At 38.8% G+C, this 21,586-nt stretch overlaps 2 protein-coding genes across 3 annotated transcripts in view; one reads left to right on the top strand and one right to left on the bottom strand.

Annotated features, from left to right (window-relative positions):
- LOC141902586 (uncharacterized) overlaps positions 1 to 14,613 on the top strand; it is a 29,843-nt gene extending 15,230 nt beyond the window's left edge. The window contains exons 4-15 of one of the 2 annotated variants that reach the window (XM_074790389.1): positions 2,313 to 2,522; positions 3,223 to 3,440; positions 4,003 to 4,328; positions 4,997 to 5,212; positions 5,668 to 5,891; positions 6,378 to 6,547; positions 7,114 to 8,164; positions 8,674 to 8,787; positions 9,385 to 9,618; positions 9,831 to 10,637; positions 11,996 to 12,099; positions 14,375 to 14,613. In XM_074790389.1, the coding sequence (XP_074646490.1) occupies positions 2,313 to 2,522; positions 3,223 to 3,440; positions 4,003 to 4,328; positions 4,997 to 5,212; positions 5,668 to 5,891; positions 6,378 to 6,547; positions 7,114 to 8,164; positions 8,674 to 8,787; positions 9,385 to 9,618; positions 9,831 to 10,637; positions 11,996 to 12,099; positions 14,375 to 14,467 (3,767 nt within the window). In that variant the 3' untranslated portion in view covers positions 14,468 to 14,613. The remainder of the gene's footprint in view (positions 1 to 2,312; positions 2,523 to 3,222; positions 3,441 to 4,002; positions 4,329 to 4,996; positions 5,213 to 5,667; positions 5,892 to 6,377; positions 6,548 to 7,113; positions 8,165 to 8,673; positions 8,788 to 9,384; positions 9,619 to 9,830; positions 10,638 to 11,995; positions 12,100 to 14,374) is intronic. The other variant, XM_074790390.1, reaches the window with a different exon arrangement.
- LOC141902587 (V-type proton ATPase subunit d 1) lies at positions 14,582 to 21,435 on the bottom strand. Its single transcript, XM_074790391.1, has 8 exons — positions 21,251 to 21,435; positions 20,262 to 20,433; positions 19,438 to 19,616; positions 19,223 to 19,302; positions 18,919 to 18,996; positions 18,450 to 18,626; positions 17,960 to 18,037; positions 14,582 to 17,861 (listed from the first exon to the last, which is right to left on the bottom strand). The coding sequence occupies exons 1-8, from the start codon at positions 21,375 to 21,377 to the stop codon at positions 17,700 to 17,702; spliced, it is 1,053 nt and encodes a 350-aa protein (XP_074646492.1). The 5' UTR covers positions 21,378 to 21,435; the 3' UTR covers positions 14,582 to 17,699.
- Between the last annotated feature and the right edge of the window lie 151 nt (positions 21,436 to 21,586).

Raw genomic sequence — 21,586 nt, 5'->3', positions numbered from 1 at the left:
AATTTCTACGTCACCACCCGAGGTATTCGTAACGCGTAGTCGTCATACTTATGCCTTCTGCCCTTTCTCATTTTCTCTTCAAGATTGTCCTTCCTTTCAATTTTTTCTCCTCAATATCTACTCTCCCAATCATATAGATCACCCAGAATTGGTAAAACAGCTAATTGCCACAACCACAAAGTGTTTTTCAGTTGCTCAGTCTTAATTTTGATTTTTGGAGGATGAATTGTAAGGGACCTCAACATTTTTTTGGGGGGGTCCAGACCCCCCAAGAACACCCCCTAGCCTGGATCCACCACTGTCTTTTCCTCTTGATCCCTCTTTCCATCACAGTGCTGCCACACAGTGTGGCATCTGCGCTGCAATCAATAGCCACGCTGTGGTCGCAGCAGCATTGCAGCAGCGTGAGACGACTGACGGCTGTACTGCTGAGTGCTGAGCAGATGTGCCTAATGTGTAGCATCAGTTTCTTTGTTATTTAGCGAGAGAGCGCCTGCGTGGAGGAGAGTAGGCCTACAACTACACTACATGCACTACTGCCAACACTACATAGTACTGTGCTATATCAATCATGGATGGATACTATGTGTGATTGTTGTTGCTGCTGCTGCTGATGTTGTTTTGTTGTTATTGTTGAAATGTTATTATCATCGATGCCGGTCTATATGTATTTTATCGCTGTGTTCTGCGTGCGTTTAGAGGGGGATCGTTGTAGGCGGTTATCATTACTTCAACCGGTTGTTGCTGTTCGGTTGTAATATTTACTACTGGTCGACTTGTGTAGCTGACTCTCAAACCGAGCTCATCGTTTCTCTACCTGGCGTTCGGTTTCACAGTAAACACAATGACATCTTTACCTTGTAAGTTACTGTTTCTCAATGTTGGATCAGTCAGGGATGCTAGTTAGTAACGTAACTTTCAACATTTTCTCCTTTTGAAATATCAGGGGGCTGAATGCACCCCTTACGTGTTTCCACTTCACATTTCGATGCGTCTGATATTCAATGCAAAGCCTACGTAGTTGATGCGCGATAACCACCATTTCATGACAGGTGCATTTCTATAAGGGGGTCTAGGGTGATACGTCTGAAAAAATCTATAAATCTATTGCTTTCTTGAACCATAAAAATAGAGTTCTATGCTGTCGAAAGCTTTAGTTGAAAATATGGATCTGTATTGATGTGTAGTTTAAGGTTAAAAGTTCAGGGAAAGTATTTGCTTATAAATAGATAGGTTGTATAAAGTTAGGTGGTATAGAGTAAGTTGTTTTTGTTGTTCATACTATTGAATACTCTGTTCTAAACCCCGATAGCATGCATACTCAACATTGGCGATGTAAAGCTAGGGACACACGAGCGTATTTTTTCGCCCGATCGCGACGATTAAATTCGCCAGCGAATTCGCCGACGAAATTATACGCCCGATACGAGCGGGCACACATAGCGATCAAACCGAAATTCGGTCAGCGACTGGCACTAAGAGGGAGAGAGTTAACGAATCACATGATATCAACAATGCATCCTATTGGTTGATAAAAATGGATCACTCAGCGAAATTCGCCGAGTGCGGGCAGACGAGCGAATTTGCGGGCGATCCGATCGCCGGCGTAAATAATCGGCCGAAAATATCAAACATGTTTGATACGGGCGATTCACCGGGCGATCGAGTCGGCCGACGAAATCGTCGTCGCCGTGAGTGGCCACACGAGCGAATTTTTCGGGCGATTTATAAATTTGCCGCGATCGGGTGAAAAAATACGCTCGTGTGCCCCTACCTTAAACTAAATCTAATTATCCGACTATTAGCAATATTCCTCGAACTAGAGCACATTTCCATGAAGCGGCTATTTCAGAAACGATTCCATTGTGTGAATGGCTCAGATAAATCCAAGGACGAATCTAAGCACATTGGCATGACGTGACTATTTCAGAAAGGATTCTGTGTTGTATGAATGGCTTCTAAAGCACAACTGACTATTTCAGAAACGATTCTGTTGTGTGAATGGCTCAGATAAATCCAAGGATGAATCTAAAGCACATTGACATGAACCGACTATTTCAGAAAGGATTTTCTTGTATGAATGGCTTGGATAAATCTCAAGTTTCTATATGTTGTCAGGTTAGATTGGAGAGCGTATTTGATTTTTGGGTTCACTTTTCGTATGAATATTCTAAGAGATGTAACTATTTAATTGAACATTTTTTTTTCATTTTGTTAAACTATTTCTACTATAAGGCCCTGATAAGGGGTTTTGTTGAAAATCAGCTTTTTACCCGGTATTCTAATGGATGAATTTTGTCGGTGTTTTACAGGGCAGTCGCACGGCTATAAGCCGCCCCCTCTCGCGGGTATGGTGAATAATTCGTCGAAGATCAGCCGAACTACCGCCACGGTGCCGCCGCTCAGCCAGGTTTCGCCGAGCAACAGCGGCATGAACAGCAACAATGCAATCAGCGCGACGCGCGCGTCGAGCTTCGCAGCCGCTTTGAGAAAACTCGCCAAACAAGCTTCTGATCCTAATGGTTTGTATGATACGTTTTTCAACGATAGCTTTTTTTACCTCACTGGAAGTTCGAGTCATTGAATCCTTTCAAATTTTACAAATCCCGGTTATGAAGTCATCGTAAATGTTTACAAGGTCCCCACGACTCCTTGATTCCTTTAAAACTCCTGCTAAACTGAAAAAGCTTTTAAAGGTGCTTGAAACTCCTTTAATTTGAGCAAAATGCCCAAAACTCCTTCAATTTTGAAAAAAATAGGCTATTTGAAATGTTTGTAGTTGTACAGTAGTAGACTACGCCTAAATTAGTTAAGTTGGGACCGGGATTCTTTCTTTATTAACCAATTAGGCAGTTATCGAATTAAAAGCTGAGTTTAGTAGTGTAAAGGATAGTAAATGCTTCCAAAAAACCAAAATTAATTGTTTACCGAGATAAACAGTATTGATTTAGGAAGAGTAAATGGGATATGAAAGTGATGCAGATACTTCCTTCAAATGTTCTCCTTTAAAACTCCTCGAAAACGCCTCGTATCCAGGAATGAAGGATCTTTAGGGACCCTGTTTGAACACTTTTTCCAGGCTGAATTGAATACCTGTATACCTAAGCTCGTATACCCTTCTTCGGTAAGATAACTGTTCCATGTGAACAATTTTGCGGATGCAAAAAATGTGTATGGTTGAATGGATGGACAGGTTTTTCACCGGAATGCTCTCTTTTTCAGATGTCGTCCGCGACCAAATGCAGATATCGCCTGTCTCATCGAATACTAGTCCGCATTCGTTGACGCCGAAGAAAAGACCGGGACCCCCGCCTCCTCTGATCTACAATCAACAACAGCAGACGTCGTCCTCTGCTGTGAACTCTTCGCCGCCTGTCGGGACCATCGCGCCTACGTTATCCAGTCAGTCGAAGAGTTTAATGTCTCACGAGGAGCGCAAGGTAAAAGAAAAAACATTTTGAAAGAAAGAAGAAATGTCCGTTATCCGGGACCAGATCCCGGAGTTAAATTCATATAAAATGGCTGTAGTTGCTGTCAGTCAAACTTTATGTCTCATTTATGTGTATCATATCTGACGAGGGAATAAGCTTATGATTGTAGTGTATAATTTTGGATCCAGTTCCACAATTCTTAGCTGATTTTTGTCCTTCGCCTAAAATGATCATATAATATGATATATGATATATGTTTCATCATCCACCAAAAGGAATACAAAATTACAAAAGGAATACATAGAACGTACAGAATTAGTAGATTGAAGACAGGGGCCTGAACAGAACCATAAAGGCTGTACAATTCACTAGGATGTTCAGGCCCCTTGAAAAAAAGTTTCTTGATAAGTGGTTAAAATATGTCATAATACATAATGATAATAATGATAATAGTAATAATGATAATAGTTGAAAATAAACAATTTCAGATGCTAGAGTAAACATCATACAGCTGGTCATGATTTTGCTTATTTTAAGGGTTTCTCAATCTTAATTTTTTTTCTGTCTGTAGCTCATAGACCGTCCCAATTCCGGACACAGTTCCACGTCATCATCGGTCGAACCGCTCTCGTCGTTAAAACACGATTCTCACTATCTGCCGCCGGTGTCGTTGTCGCATGAGCGCGACCGACGATCGGCTGCGGCGGCCGCCGCCGCTGCCGCGGAGGACCACCGCGCCGTTAAACTCGGTCTACTCGAACATTCCCGAGGATTTCAGCCGTACCGTCCAGGTGATGAAGTTCGTGCCGCCCTACCACCGCCATTCCTAGATCCGGCGTATGCAGCGTACCACCACGCGTTCTTGCCGCCAGCCGCTTTTCCACACCCGGCATTCAGGTAAGAAATACTGGGTGAAAAATTGGGGTGGCTACTGGCCTGGAATACCTGGAAAGCTCAGTGAATCAGAAAAGTCAGGGAAAACTCGGGGAATTTGGATATTGTTATTAAAGGGGAACTGTAGTGAAAATTTTTTTGTATCTAGATGTGTTAGAAACCTTTATAAATACATTTTCAAAACAGCAGAAAAACATTTCATCTAATACTTTATCCAAAAAAGAGGGTTTTGTAAAGTGACTGGCCGCCGCCATTTTCTCCACGTAGCTGACGCTTTTCTCTCGGCTGTGACGTAGTTGCGGCCCACGTGTTTTTCATGTGTTTTCACGTGTTTTTCATCATTAAGCACGTGTTTTTCATCAGTTCATGATTCAACGAAAAATGAATGAATTGTAACTTTCTAAACCTAGAAATTTCTCTGATTCCATCAGGGAATTTTATGTAATCACATGGAAAAATCAGAGGAAACTCACGACCTGGTTTCACAGTTCTTGATTAACTTTTAACTCAGAGTTGAATTCCCTAACTCAAAGTTAAAATTGACTCTGAGTTAAAAACTAACTCTGAGTCAGATTTAATCAAGAACTGTCGAACCGGGTCCAGGGTATTTGTAAATGGACGAAAAGTGGCCACTAAGTAGTTTCCTATCCTTGTAATTTTCTGTTTTCCAGATTCGACGATCCTTTATTACTGGAGAGGTACCGCATGTTACAGCCTGGGTTTCTGCCTTATCCCCACCCGGGATTGCTGCCGCATCATGCGTTGACGCCGATGCTGCAAGGCGGACAGTATCCCCATGATTTATTCCGTCAGCACCATTTTCCTTTATTGTCGCCAAGCGATACTGCAGCTGATCGGAAATCTCCTCCAAATGCCCTCGCTGAAAGGTATTATTTGAATTTGCAATATTTCACAAAATATAAGGACAATAATTGCAGATTTTTGACTGGGTCTGGAGAAGGCTTCGAATTTAAATGTATCGCCCAAAAGGTCCGACTTTCTTGGATTAATCGTGGTATATCAAAGATTGTTGATAAGCAAAACCCGCAGTTGATGACCAAATGAGCAAAACCCACAATTTATTCTGACAGTTAAAAGGTTTGACTAAACTTCTGCGTCAAAGGGAAAATTTAACATGAGTAAAAACTTGTTAAATCTTCAAATGTGGGTTTTGCTTATGAACGCTGAATACTGAGATGAAAAGTAATCTGTCTACCAGTCATCAAAGATTGTATTCACGAAACATATGGGTAGATTGCCCGCACCCCTTTCTTGATATATTTTTGTTGAGTTCCATCGTTTTAATCCATTTCCATGAAACTGTCTGGGTATTCTATCGCAGGCAAAAGTTAGAGACGGAATTACGTCGAGAACAAGAACGAGCAAGCGAACGCGAACAGGAACGCATACGCGATCACCAACGCGATCAGCAGGAAGCCGAATTCGAACGTCAGCGCCTACGAGATCGCGAACGACTGAAGTGTCAGCAAGAAGAGCAGATGAGAATAGACAGCCAGACGTTGAAACATCATCATCAACGTGAAACATATTCAGCCAGAGATAGTGGTAAATATTGTGCAATTTAGTTCGTTCGTGACACTTACAAAGCTGCTATACTTTTCAGGGTGGCCACTTAACGGGAAATCAGGGAAAAGTCAGGGAAATTTCTTTTCTTTTGAAAAAGTCAGGGAATTTGGTAAAAAAAAGTTACAAATCAGGGAAATTTGTTGAGATTTTTAGATCGTGCGTAAAATCAAACAGTTTTTGTCTATGTTTTACGTATTTGACTGTGCAAATTGATTGGATTCTTAGCAAGTCAACGTGCACTTCAGGGAATAGTCAAGAAAAAGAAAAAAACAAAACAAAAGTCAAATGAAAGTGGTTTCCCTGCTTTTGGTCAGGAGTCATTTACACTCGGTCAACTCGAAAACCTCCAAGGTTCCATGAATTTTACCATTGTAATGAATTTTACGTACGGAATTTTGGTGGCAGATTTGCAGCCTGCCGCATGTCTTAAGTGTCACTAACATGTCTTACGGTATATTTCTCCAGGACACCCGAATTACAGTCACGTGAGACCCTCAGAAGATAGATATTCACACGGTTCCGATAAATACCATTCTTCACCTTCACGCAGCCGTAGAATCGATGACCTTGCACAGCAGACAGCTCCTCTCAATCTACATGTTCACAAGGATGATCGATTATCATCCAGTATGCAGGTATGAAATGAAATTTCTCTATTTTCATGGATTTTTCATGTATTCTTTGTGTGTAATTGTCTCAATGGATGGTTGAACAGGCTACTGATGGTTTCTTCTTTGTGGTTTGATGTGTCTCGATAGCTTCAAATGGATAGTAATCACTGGAGACATCTTTTCAAATTCTCTGAAATGATCACTTAGCTACAATTTTGTTCGATTTTTTAAGCTTCAAACCTTAACGAAGCAATATGACACTACAGGACAGCCTAAAAGTAACTTAACTAAGTTTTTGTTTGCGTTTGGCTTTATATCGTTCAAAATGCTGTAATTCATTTTCGTTTGGCATGAATACACTTTTTCGAAATTTCTTTGTAAAAATATTGCTAAGACGTGTTTTGCAGCTCTCATAGAGATACATACAATAGTAACTAGTTTGATGTGTTTCTATTTCGTTTTATTGAAAATGAAGATGCTACAACCTGACAAATGCTTGATGTGTTTACGTTGAATTACTTGCAGGCTGTACCATATATCAATGTCCCTTAATACAAAAATGAATATTTTCTTATCTATTATTTATGCAGACAAATTGGGAAGCGTCTGTTGGAAGGGACAGCGAGCTAAGATCGCAATACGACCATAGTTTGAGATTGGATAAGCGAAGCCACCATGAACAACCCGTACAACTCGGCAGCCAGAGCAAGGCACCGCCTACCATCGGTGAACCATCGGCGAGAATTACGCAAACAGTCGAGGCGATACAGCGACCCCCGACGACGAGCAATAAACTTATGAACGGCTACGAACAAAGTACAAGTCTCAAGGCAGAACGACACGCTACAACGGCTAATGAGAGAATTCCTTCATCTACGAGTGAACGAGATTTGATGGCTAGCAGCAGCCATCTGAGGCATCCCGCCGTTGATCTTCACGATTCGAAAAAGAATGAAAATAATATGAATACTTTATCATCGGTGGTGGAACCGACGGGCAGCGGTATTTGTAAGCCGACTCTATCCAATTCGAATGACAAAAGTCATATCGACCATAACCACTTTTTGCCGAGCGCGAAAGAGTTCTTGTTGCAGTTCGCTGGGCTCGGCACGACATCCGTCGGCCACGAACACGATCATTTCAAAGACATTTCATTCTTCAAGAGTCTCGACTCGCGTGTTACGATAAGGAGCAAACTGGACATCTTGGAAGAACGCATTTCGACGGCTCGTCAAGACGGCAGCTATTACAGCGACTCGGATTTCGAGGACGATCTGATCGAGGCGGAATCGCGACGCAACCACAAACTGAGCATGATATCGACGCAGCTGCCGTCGTCGGCGGACGCCTCCACCGAGAAACGCCGTCACATGAGATATCTCGGATTGGTGACGAAACGACGTAAGCGCACGATTTGCTACGAGCAGACGCGTAAACGACGACGCCTGTATCGCGAGGGTAGTGTCAGTCCCGTCCAACTAGTTTCAACTAAGGATACCGTCGAAAATAAACAGCCGCTCCACATTCCATCTCGTACGCCGAAGCTGGCGGACAAACCGTGCTCTGAAGCGGAATTCATCGAGAAATCGCAGTTCTTATCGAGTATCGGACTTAATCATCTCAGCGCTGAAGGCAGGAAAGGTAGAAATATTTTCCTCTTATTGATATCGATGACTCAAAAGTTAATTGACACCTTGAAAAATAACGTATATAATTGCTTACTATTGTTGACAATAGATAATATAATATGAATCATAATTATATAATATTTAGGATCAAGAAAGTTATTTTGGATTGGAATACTGGTATATCGATAGTAGAATTGAACGCCAACCAGTCTAGCCCCGATATATTGATGATGTAGCGCACATATTTATCAAAAATAGAATAAGAGTTATTACATAAACTTGGTACAAAATGAATGCCAATATTCAGAAGTGTAATTATTTTTGAAACACCAGTGTTGATGACGTAGTGTACATCAATTCACACAGAACCACTTAATTAAGGCGTACTAGGTATCGATGCATTAAACACTTTTGTAATGGTTTTGACAGCATCAAAAAATGGAAATTATGTACTAATATATGTTCGAATTTTTAATCTTACTCATGTTTGGTAAAAAAGAATGTCCTCTCTAATTTGATCAGAGCTCGAAGAAATCAGAAGAGCTTGCGACAGCATTCAAGAACGACGATCTGGTCAGGTTCCTGACGAAGAAAATGATGATACCAAACAACAACTAGATGGTGCTACTATTCAAAGTAAGTTGACAGGGAAAATTACTTCTCTGCATTTCTGAATTTGCAGTTCCACTTACATTCGCAAACTATAATTAAGCCATTTTAAAGTTTTAAGTGGAACTAATTTGATTAGGAAAATCAAAACACAGAGAAATGTTTTTCACGAAACGTGCTTGATTTTGATCGAAACGTTTTCTAGGCATTTCGTGTTGTCGAAATGGTTTTTCTTCCTGTGTACTTAAACTGTTTGGTATTCATAGAAAGAACAATCATGATCAAATAACCAATAAGCAAACATAACATGACACTCCATGATGGCAGCGCCTGTTGTGATCAATTGGCCATTTACCAAATAAGAAACCAAGTTCAGTAGTGCAAACGATAGAAATTTGGTTATAAATCCACATAATTAATGGTTAACCAAGATAAATGGTACCGATCTAGGAGGTGTCTACAGTAATTGGGAAATGAAAGTGATGCAGTCGCTTCCTTGTAATTTGAAATTTTCCCTTTTAAAAACTACTTGAAAACCCCTAACATCGAAAAATGACCGATTTGTCAGGAACCTGTTAAGTATTGTTATATTACACAAAGCATTCGTTCATTCAATCATTGTAGAAAGTCAATTAATGGCCGGTGTCAAACGTAAATACGAAGACATCAGCCCAGTAGCGACCGTGACGGACGTTAAAGATGAATTGAAGGACGAATCGAATAACGGCGAACGCGGAATCGACGTGCCAGGTGCCATCGATAAACATATCCTTTCGAAAGAGTTCGCTCAGGAATTCCATGAATCTGTGCTTAAAACGACCAGGCAACAAGAACAACTACGAACGAAACATTTCCGTGGTAAATGAATCGAATCGAATCTTATCGGCTTGAATATTTCAATTTTCATCTTAATGTATAATCCCCGAGGATTAAACATTGCTAGATTTGAAGATTATCTTTTCGAAGATTAAGTAGTTAAGACAACTCTAGCTTATTTCATTTAATAATGCATTGATTTTGGTGTTCACTAGGGCTTGTTTTTTCTAAACTTCTGAAATTCGTTGTTTCAGGGAATGAAATTCTTCCATCAGAAATGCCTAGTCATAAAACAGCTTCGTCTGCTAAACAGCCCTACGACAGAGTGCTACAGGATCAACCGACTGACTTGTCCGCCTATTCGAAAGATCGAATTAGTATCCCGCGTCCGACGTCTTACCGTCACGACAGCCGGTCTCAGCATCAGCGTCCATTATTAAACAAAAGTGATTACAGTTTCTCTCCGATCATGGCTGCTCGAGTCGAGACGGAGGAGGCGCGCGATTATCATCACCGGCGCCACCTGGCGGTGTCCGCAACGTTGTCGACTTCGAAAAGCGAGCTGAACTCGTCGTCGTCGCAGCAGAACTACTCGTCGTTGTCGTCATCGCATCGTTTAAAAAAAGACGTCGGCAACGCGGTGAGTAAAGATAGCAAAGACTCAGCAGCTGTGAATTATTCCCGGGAGAACAGTTTTCAGCATATCGATTCCAGTCGATTTTTGCCGACTGTGCCGAATCACAAACGGACCGTCGGCGGCTATAGTTCGTCGTTGTATTCTCCGCGCGAGCGCGATCCGACGTCGTTGATCGCATCGTCTTGCGGTTCCGGTGGCGTTGGCGCGGATAGCTCGTCGAAGTCGGAGGCGGGAATCAGCTTGCCGCAATCGATGCGCATCGATCATCTGAGCCAGTCGTCTAGGTGTGATAATAAAGGGGAGCACGAGCGCGAATCACAAAACCGCGCGCCGTCACCCGGCGCTCAAATGAACGAGCAGGCGTTCGCGTACCGATGGCCGGGAATCGAGGTTTTGATGGACGCCTATCAACGCCATATGGAAGGTAAGTTCAACTGTAAAACCTGAATGGAACTTTTATCCCCTTCCAGTACGGCAAACAATCAATATTCGATGATAACGCTTTTCCCCTTTCCCAGAAGTTAACGCTGAGAAATATTTCTCGTTACCCGTAAAACACATTCACATGGTTCGGCGAAGATATTTTCGCGACAGCGTATACAGTGGAACTGTGTTATAACGAACTTCATAGGACCAGTGTCTGTTCATTATAACCGATAGTTTCGTTATATCCAGTATGAAATTAATTGAATTCTCTTACTTGGGACACAGTTTCATATTTGTTATATCCGATGAATCGTTGTATCCAAGATCGTTATAACGAGGTTTCACTGTATATAATAACCTCTGTGAAAGGAGAGTAGATTTATCATGTATGTTCACCGATTCAACCACGCCTTTCCATTCGGATTTTAAGCTTGAAACGGCGATATTTCCTAACAGTGAATGCCTGCAAAAAGCACTTCTATAGTTTATTGCATGGAAATTTGATCGTAGCTGTTGTGACTAATCATATTATCTGGTTCGAGGACGACGACTTATACCAGTACATTATTTACATACAACCCGTTACTATCGTGCACTTATCGGTCAAGCCTAACGTGCGTCGAGCGATTAGAGGAACGAACGACACCAGGTTTAATCTTCCAACGGTACTCGATCCAGTTTCTTCGTCGTCCGAGCTCGATTTGCGTTGGGCTTTACCATCACCACCTCAATCTTCGTTCTGAATATTTTATTCTCCTTTTACTATCTGATCTTTTTCTCTTTTTGACAATTAGTTTGTGATATGTACGCAGTACGGCATGTTTTACATACTCATACGGCACGGCCGATAGGAAATACTTCATTTCGAATATGATATGAATTGTTTTCTAGTAGGGCGCGGAATATTCCTTCCACCCAACTCTTCGAAAAATATTCCCAACAGATCTAGAATTGCATAGAATTTGGATGCATTTTTAAGCACACGAAAAACCAACTGTAATATGCAACCAAATATAACATAAATTGATTGTGCTTTGTTTCGAAATGCAATCCTTCAGTCACTTCCTTCCTTAAACTTAACTTTCTTAAACGTCGCTAAGCCATTCCAACAGAATAGTCTAGTTAATTCTAATTGGAGTTTAATCAATGATAATAATTCTCTTTAAACACTCATTTCTAAGATGATAAGCTTTGCTATTCTACAATCAAAATAACCTGGCTCTGCTTCCGGACTGAAGAATTTATATTCGAATCGCAGAATGATCCCAATTTAGGAATGAGATATTGAATCGAATTTTTACATAAGTACGATCGAAAAAAAAGGTTGTTGATTTGATGGGTTTTCGTGCCTTTCAGATCAACAACTTGAAATGCGTATCCTTGAGCAACAGCGGCAAAACCTATCAACTCAGAACCGCCAGCTTAACAAGCAAGCCAAGCAAATGAGCTCGCATGTTGCGGTAAGTCGCATAATCCATAATACTTAAAGCCTTATATTCATTCATATATCGCTATTAGTAATGTAGCCTATACATGTGTATTAAAATGCACAGTCAATTCATTGCCAAACTGTGCTTGCTATTATTGCTTAAATCAAAGATTGATTCAGTGATTTCAATGCTTCTAGTTTCGTGGATTTAATCTTTTAACTGGTATATATACTCAGAAACGCTAATTTTTTTATCACCAAACTATTTGCGCCAACTTAACAAATTTTTTGGTCAATCACGCAAAGCAAGCTTCAATATTTAAGAGCATCCAATTTCCGAAACATTATCGTAAACTTATGTTAAGAAACTGGGGCACGGATAAGTTTCAAGGGACATAGAAAAGACAAGCATACTTGAATCCAGCCCAGCATAGTTTTGCCTCATATTGCATGAATAAGCGTGCATGATTTTTGCATTGTTGTGGATTGTCGTAAAATTGCTCTCCTGTTTGATGATACTAATGGTGATTCGTAGTGTAAAACCTATTACCGTACAATAACAAGATTGATTACAATGCTTATACTCGCAACCTAAACTGCTCCACTGACAGATTCTGAACTGAATTTATAAACTAGTATCTATGCTAATGTATAGATATTTCATCTTCCATTGTCTATCATCTGTACCTTTTTCCATTTCTCTTGACGCACAGTAAACTCACTCTATATTACCCTTTTATTCTAAGCCCACAGTGGAACTTTGTTCCCAGCGGGCTATTGTGTTCACTTTTCATCTAGGGATCATTCATTTATTACGTACGCATAAAATTTGAATTTTTCAACCCCCTCTGTACGCAAAATCGGCCATTCTTTCATACACATTAAGCATTACATTACACAATTGCACTGACCCCTCTCCCCTCCCCTAATGCGTACATAATCAATGAATGACCCCCTATCCATCAATATTTTGGCAAGTTTGTGGGTATGTGTACCTATGATTGAGGTACGTTTCAAACTCATTGTTTACTTACTGGTGTGTACACCAAGGGGTGTTGAAAATTGTCAGATCGTCAAGCATTTCATCAAGTTGGCATGGTATCCCTGGACCCCTTGTTCAAATTTCTTCCCTTATTCACGGTGCTAAAGGACTGTCTATTTATTACGCCACTATACTGGTTTATGCATAAGTTTTGTGATTGTATTCATCTTCTATTTGCAATCAAGATCATACTATTGATTTGCTTTGTGGTGTCTTGTACTATTTGTCTAGTTAATTTTTCTAGTGCTTGTTGATGTTTTGATGCCGTAAAAACCAAATGTTTTTATAAATTGATGACTTGTGCATTATTTTTAAGGGGTAGTATTTTACTAGTCATTGTGCACTTATGTCATCAATGCTGGCATTTAAAAAAACAATTAGAAGTGTGAATATTTGCATTTATTTTGTAAGTGATTAAGTTCCATGACTTATTTTCTATTTAATGAATTCTCATCTCATTTTAAACTCACAAATTTGTGCGAGTGGATAAACATGTCCTGTCACAAGGCAATCCCTAAATTCTTCGATTTAGGAAAATGTACTGCTTCACCCACGGTGCAGTTTTTTTGAAGAAGCCCAATTTGTATATATTTTTACCAAGTTATATTATGATATTCCTTAATGAATATTATAAGATCCTTCAATCATTTAGTGATTTTGGTGTATATTCTGGTCTAGACATCCTTATAAATGGCAGGCATTATTTCATACAATTGCTAATAATGGGACCAATTACTGCTCCTACTTTGTATACTGAAGGATGAACTAAAATGAGTATGAATATGTCAACATGAAAATTTTTATTCTCTGGTACCACAGGCTCGTATTTGATATTTAGAGGTGTATAGTAGTATCTTAGAGTATTCAGTATCCCAGATATTATCTAACGGAACATTAAACATCTTTTTATAAATAGGCGGCCTATATAGTACCCGAGATACTGGGTGATCTAAGCTACTATTCACCTCCTCCAAACTTAGACCTCTGAAACATTGCTTTTCTGTAAAGCGTATGTAGATGGAGTTTTCACTACCTTCAATCGCTGGTGAACATATTCTAAATGAAACAGGCGTCATACAAATTCACAGATACGAGCTCTAGTGTTCCTGATGAAACACCAGTATTTATCATCATGGCAAGAAATGTCACGTCTGACTCAACGACACCCGGGTTTGGGCTGACTCCGATTTAATTGTTTGCTAGTATTCACAACCTTGACACGACAAATAATCTATTGTTTTGTTCTTTTTCTGATCTGTTTCAGGATTTAGTCAGACGCAAGCAGCTCCTGGATACCGAATGCAGCCTTACCCGCGATGCAATCGGTAAACTGAAGTCGCGCCTATCCGATCTATGAATTTTTGTATACTACATATAACTTGGCATATGTACCACCTATATCATGGTTAAATTTTAATTTATTCGTCACAAATTATTATCGCAGAACATAATTGATTAATTACGTATTATTAATGATCCATTAATTACTATGAATATGAAACACTGAATTATTATTATTATCATTTGTTGTTGTACAATGTAATAAAAATGTCAGCTGTTGGTCATAGAAATTATCTCTTCAGTTGTCTGTTTTTTTCAAAGCTTTACCTTTAACCTTCCGCATTCCAATTAGAATCAGTGTGTATTATTCGATTGTTAGGTGATCTTGAAGGTTTGACAGTGTAACTGATATTGATATTCTATTTCAATGGTGTTAGAATTGGATTAGAGTGTCCAGTGATCTGATTATTTATTCGACATGAAAGGATTCAAATACGGAGGAATCTACGCTAGCATCTGATTTGGTCATGAAATTTTGGTTGGAAATTTATTTCTGAATTCTCAGCACGGTTGACATTTCATGGTATACAGAGACTAGGTTACTTCAAGATTGCCTGATTACCATTTTTAGTGAATTGCGGCAATATGTAACTGCTCATCATCATCAATCACATCCTTCATGGACGAAACTGACCCTGTACACATGCACTGCAGTAAAATACCTGTACCTCTGTTATTGTGATACTTATCATGACAAACAAATGGGTGCATCTTTTCTACAAGCTTACAATGATTTAGAAAATTTGAGCTTTTTTGAATTTAAACTCTGCTTTGCAACATTTTGGAACTTATTCTTTTAACAAAAATAAGATGGGAGTAATTTCTTACAAAACGGACTTTTAAGAAAAGCATTTCATTAAATAAAGCATTCGCGTTGATGGAATTGGCAATTGAAACCGTATCATCCCGCCAAAATAAAATAGCGATCTCAACTGTCCAGTGCTGCCCCTATGCAAAACGATAGCGTTGGAAAGCGTTGGAAACTAACATAATACTCGCTTGCCAAAGTCCTTGAACGACCATACTGGACAAACTATTTACCGATTTGCGGACCGGATTCCGAGAATATTCTCGGACTCTTAAAAAAACAGCCCTGAAATTACACAACTGGCATTTTTTCTATAAATGAATTAGTTTTGAAATTTGCATCGGGGTAATTCTATTTTACTTGGGTAGAGGGTGACGAGTATTTGTATTCTATTCGGCATATTGGATTGCAAACTACTCTCACAAATGAAAAAAAAACTCACTTTGTAGTTAGTGTTTAGGTTGAAAATGCTCATTCAAACATATAATGAACAATTTATTCTGTACCAAGCAAGAAAATTGTTGCTAATAGTTCCAAACAAGAAAAATCACATAAAACTTAGGACGGTTTCGCGATATCATTTTTTTTAGAAACTAGGTGCTACAGTGGTCCGTATTGTACGTGATAAAGGAATTTATTAATTATAATGCAATTAATATTCCGGTGTGCCACTATCTTAATTCATGGATATTCCGCTATCGTTATTCATAGGGGCAGCACTGAACTTTGGAGAGCCAGTATTTTACTGTGGCACATGAGGAATTGATGGCAGACTCACATGCCACAGGGGCACTTTACAGGGAACTTGAAACACATTAAGTCCCTAAGATTTTCAGACTATAAATTATGATAATCAATATTTTGCTTACATTGAAATTTGCACTTTCCTTCTCATGGGACCAATAAATTTCACTTATCTCACTCTAAAAGATATTATTAATTGCCCAGATGTGTGCTTGACTATTTGAAAACCTAGTATCCACAATTACGAAATTACTGTGACAAATATTTTTCAGATTGTGAGAAAATAGCTTTTCAGCAAGTTCAAATCAAAAACTTGCACTAAGTAGCATTTACATTGTAGTTGACTTGCTACAAACCAGCCAACCTAATTAGCATCTGGTCTTCATATGTACATGCATTTATGTTTCAATGCAGTAATCAAGAATGAAGGAAAACTCACAGCACAATTCCGAGTTGAACGCTTTATTCAAACACAGAGCACAGATATATCATAAATCTTTAATATATATTTCATACATGTAGATATTTCATACGCATTGTACAAGATTAAATATACAAGAATCCTGCAAGTATTTTGACTAGATTTTTTGGTAATATTTGTTCAGACACAACAATCATTCTATTTTGAAAGATTATCTAATCATTTGGTTAGTGGCAACGCTTCATTGAAATTATCTGGATCTTTTCAGCAAAATGTTGCTGTTTACTGCGTAGCTATCTGCTGTGGCTTACTCAAACTTACGGCTGGGCCGCAGTGAAAGTTTAACAATCAAAACTCATACCAACTTCACTTTTTGACCGAGACCATTTGGTTTGAATGAAAGAGCTTTGCATTTCAGCTCCCTAATTTTGTAAGACCAACGCAATTACAGAAATACCAAATTTACTCGAACATTGTATGCGGTAGACTTAATATATGCTGGTTATTGCAGTCAAAATTGCATCATTACGCACATGAACATTTTAATCATCATATGTTACACGTATTAATATATTAAACTATTCACCGATTAACAATTCTATCTACGTTGTTCTAAATTATATATACATTTTTACGACACAACATTTCCTGAACTGATCCCAGAATGAACACTGAAAGACTAAACTCTAGTACAGCATACATACTTTCCTATGCGCACTACATTACAGATATATTATCATCATCTTGTCTACAATCACATATGGAAATGAATTGAGTTGGGACCCAGCTTAGTTAATACCAGTCTACAAAACTGGCCCCTTGATTAAGTCGGTTTTACTAGCAGGTTTTAAGCTATATGAATGCATATATCGTAGAATGGAAATTAATGCAACCCTGATGAGATCCACAATATATCTGCAGTTTACAATTGCTGTTTATAGAATTTGTTTGGAATGCTCATTCTGTACACACCTATGCAAGTCTGAAAGAGCAGAAGACAACGTACTGGCTCAATATTTTCAAAACACAGATCACAACAATTTGAAGAGTGTACTTGGGAAGTTTGATTTTAAACACTTTTTCATCAATGATCAATTCATCTAGTTTTCCATGGTAGGCGGCACGTCTTTCATTAAAATCATGAAGCAAGCGAGTCAACTGGTGCCAAATCCTTGCAATTGCTCTATATGAATACGTATCCAATTCATCATATAATAGTCCAATGCTCTTTCAAATTCATCATTTCATAAAACCCATATTTTACCCGAATGTAACTCAAAATATAGGAATATAGCTGTCGATCTTAGCGCGATGTCTTTGCGCTACGCATTCCGCGATCCAGATTATGTTGCGACATTCTTGTTCCTTCAGTTTCATGTACGCGTAGAAGATACCGTAATGGAATTGTTGCAGGAATGCGTTCATGTTTAGTTTTACCTAGAAGAAACAATTCCAAACATTACCATTTGCAGAGCTCAGCAACAAATCCTTATTGAAAAACGAGCCATTACCACAATTGGTGTAAACTAGCATACCTCATGTTCGAAGAATTTATCCTCCAAGGTCTTTTCACCAGGATTATTTCCAGAACCTTCGAACAAAGCTCTATATTCCTGCAAACAGAATTCCAATTGTTCAATGTCTTATTACTTTAATTTACCTAAAAGGATCTCACTAATCACAGACTGCTATCTTAAAAGAGTACGTTGTGCCTTAATCGGTAATGTTGAGACTGTAAATGAGTTGAAAATCAGGAAGTAATAGACGATTTTCCAAATAAAGTTAAGTAAAATAAATCGAGTTAAATCCACAGAAGCGGTTTGCTGCATTGACAAGGTACGAAGTAAGGTGGAATCTACTATATATAGCATAGTGTTCAAACATTTACTGGGCTACTTCAATAGATAAAATCATCACAACTAGAGGTTTATTGTTCCCTACAGGTATGAAAAAATCTGTGTACAAAATATAGGTATGTTTCGACATAGGAAACTGAGTAGAGCACTTCAGAAAGATAAATCTTACAGCGTAGTATTCAGCAACTGCTCGAACTTGATCATAATCATCGGCTCTAGCCAAGGCCGCCAAACCATCCGGGTGCAACTTGCCACATTCCGGAAACAGTTTTGCGCGGTCGTCTTTCGTCAGTTCGGTACCGAAAGAGTTGATCGTTATGATAAATGCTCTTCGATCAGCTTCGAACTGGAATCAACAATAATTGAATTAAATTAGAATATACTTGAACAGGAGTTGGGAACATTAATACAATACTAGCTAATTTGGTTTTGGGTTTGGTTTTTTAGACTGGTTTTACTTTCGGATTAACGAATATGATAGTGAAAGAGACCATTAGGTTCAAATTGCAAGCCTACTGCAATATTAGATAAAGTTGTTACTGCATAACTCAAGTCAGTCGAAAGTTCACAAAATAACAATCTTGTGTGTAGAACATTTTTTATTCATCAAAAGTCACAAAATACCTAAATGAACTTACCGCTAATATTTCACACATTACTTCGGCTGTAGGTCCACCAAGATCTTTGCAGAATTGATAGAAATTTTCCAAGTATGCCTGAAAAATAGAAGACAACATTCTAATCAATGTTATTCCTGTAGACTTAAATCCTTAAATAATAGTATGAAAAATAAAGAATTTCCAAATTCATTTGTTCTTCATAAGACGTTATCTATAACAGGATGCAATTTATTTCATAGTTCAATTTCCACAATTTTTCTCATGCCCCTATGATAGGAAGTTGTTTTTGCAACGGTTTTTACAACAAATACCACGTTATTACCTTGTACAGTGTGTTCCTGATGATTTCAATGTTCATTTCATCTAAATCTTGTTCGGATATACAATCGATGAAGTACGGAGCTGAAATGAATATGATTTTTAGATATAACAGCTTCAACCAAGTGTCAACAGCATCGTCATTTTTGAATGATATAGTTTTGTACTAAAGCAGAAGTAAAATTTGATAACACAGCTTTACATAAAAGACACCATTACCTAGAGGTGTATCAACTAGTACGGCGTTGTACAGCTCAGCCGGAGTGGCAGCTATGTGAATCGCTTCCATTGTTTCGAAACTTCCCAGCGGATGACATTTAGTGATTAATTCGGCGATCGACCGTTGATGCAACGTTCCAGTGATGAGCAGAATAATATTATCGATCATGTAACTGTACCTGGTGGTTAAAAATAAATTCTAAAAGTATATTTAAAGTATACAAAAAAGTATCATATCAAAAATTCACAAAGACTACCGGGGTATGAATATTTGATCATATACACCGCTGATCATGCCCATTCTTCGCTTGCATCATTAAGTAAACCTTGTCTAACTCCCACATGGCCAACTCATCTTGACTGACTCCTACCAAAATGAAATCGTCTCCCGACATATTTTATGATCCTTAACTAGGACTTTCGCTTCATCACTTTTGGCAGTCCCAGTTTGTCTTAATTGGGCGAGGTTTACAGTGGGCCAGTAGTTGCACAAAAGTTGGTTGAAGATAATGAATTTTTAATTGTCCCTATGTCAACTATCCACTGTGTACTCTACCAACTTTAGTGCAACTGTTCTTGGCTATCAAATGGCTGTGAACTGTGACTCTATTATACACTTAGGCATCATGGGAAGAATCTCATTACAGTGTTGTAGAATCGTTATTGCCCCACAGGTTTACACTAGGCTTAGCAATGGTTACCATTGACAAATAGTATTAAAATCCTGCAAATGCGTTAGCTTCAGAAACACGATAATCTAGACATATTTTCATATGTATGTTTGACTAACTTTTCAAACTTTGAGTTTAGAATTTAAATCTTACGTTATGAAATCTAAAAACGTAGCAAGTGGTTCTACGGCTTGGTTGCGGATATGCTGGAATTCGAGGACGAGTTTCTCTTTCAACTTATCATCGATGACGGAAACCGCTAGCGGACTCGCTTCATTCGCCAAGAAATTTCCATAGTCGGTACTTTGCAAGTGGAGCTTCAAATCTGAAAATATTAGTGATAATTACTTACCCTAACCCTAAAAACTCTTCATTAACCCTTTAATTCAAGCCCTACATAATCCTAAACCTAAAATTTTACTTAAATCCTTTTAATAACCCTAGGCCTTATTAGAGACGTGTAAGTGCATCAATCTTTTTTTTAAGGGAATATTTTTATGGTCCCCCAACCAATCAATCAGCCACCATCATCAATGACACTGACTGTCACCAAGTGGAGCAAAGACAGCCAAAATTAATCGAATTGGCTATTCGTACGGACACGTACGAATAATTCCAGAGGCTATTGGTACGCAGGAATTATTCGTACGGGAAGGGATAGGGTTAGGGTACGGTGAGGCTATATCTAGTTAAACCATTCAGCCGACTGTCAGCGAGCTCGGTGTTCTGGTGGTATGACGCTGCGCTAGGAATTTACTGGCTCGGGTTTGAGTCTCGCTCGATCCGCTCTATTTTTCACTAACTCTATTCTCCACACTTTCCTTGAATTTTCTAAGTCGCGCACCTCTGTGCGCATGCGCGGCGTAAATCAGCCAATCAGCGACAGTAATTAGCGTATAGTTCCGTACGAATAGCCTCAAGAGTAATCCGTACGAGTAGCCACAGCGAAAATTAATCATACACAGATTTTCAAGCAGGTTTTAGTAGCTTAGGGCCTAAAATACTTCCCACTTATGATTCTTGAAGAAATTATTTGATCATTTATTAAATTTATTATCTATTCAATTGATTCATTTAAGACATCCTTGTATCTTCATTATTCATTTTGATTTAAATTTGATTGAAAATCACACAATTTTTACCTTCCAATGTTTCGCACTGCACCAAATTTAGGTAATCATTTTGTCTCAGTATACCAGCTTTAAACCCTCGAACCAGACCTTCTAAGTAGCCGTTGTCTATGTTGAAATATAATTCGGGAAACGACATTTTCGCAGATTTTCAATGCTAGCTATTTGTACGAAGTATATTTACGATTGATCCACCATCATTAATCACATGACACAAAATATGTGATGTCATGCGTTGATCGCGACTGGTTCGAGTCCCACATTTCCCATAATTTTTTTCAAGACAATAATTTTTCTTTGAGATGAATGCTCTTTTTAGATTAGAGCATAAGCTTGAAAAAAATTTCT

Source organism: Tubulanus polymorphus, chromosome 3 (genome assembly GCF_964204645.1).
Source record: "Tubulanus polymorphus chromosome 3, tnTubPoly1.2, whole genome shotgun sequence".
Classification (NCBI taxonomy): domain Eukaryota; kingdom Metazoa; phylum Nemertea; class Palaeonemertea; order Tubulaniformes; family Tubulanidae; genus Tubulanus; species Tubulanus polymorphus.
This window is presented reverse-complemented; position numbering and strand designations above follow the sequence as displayed.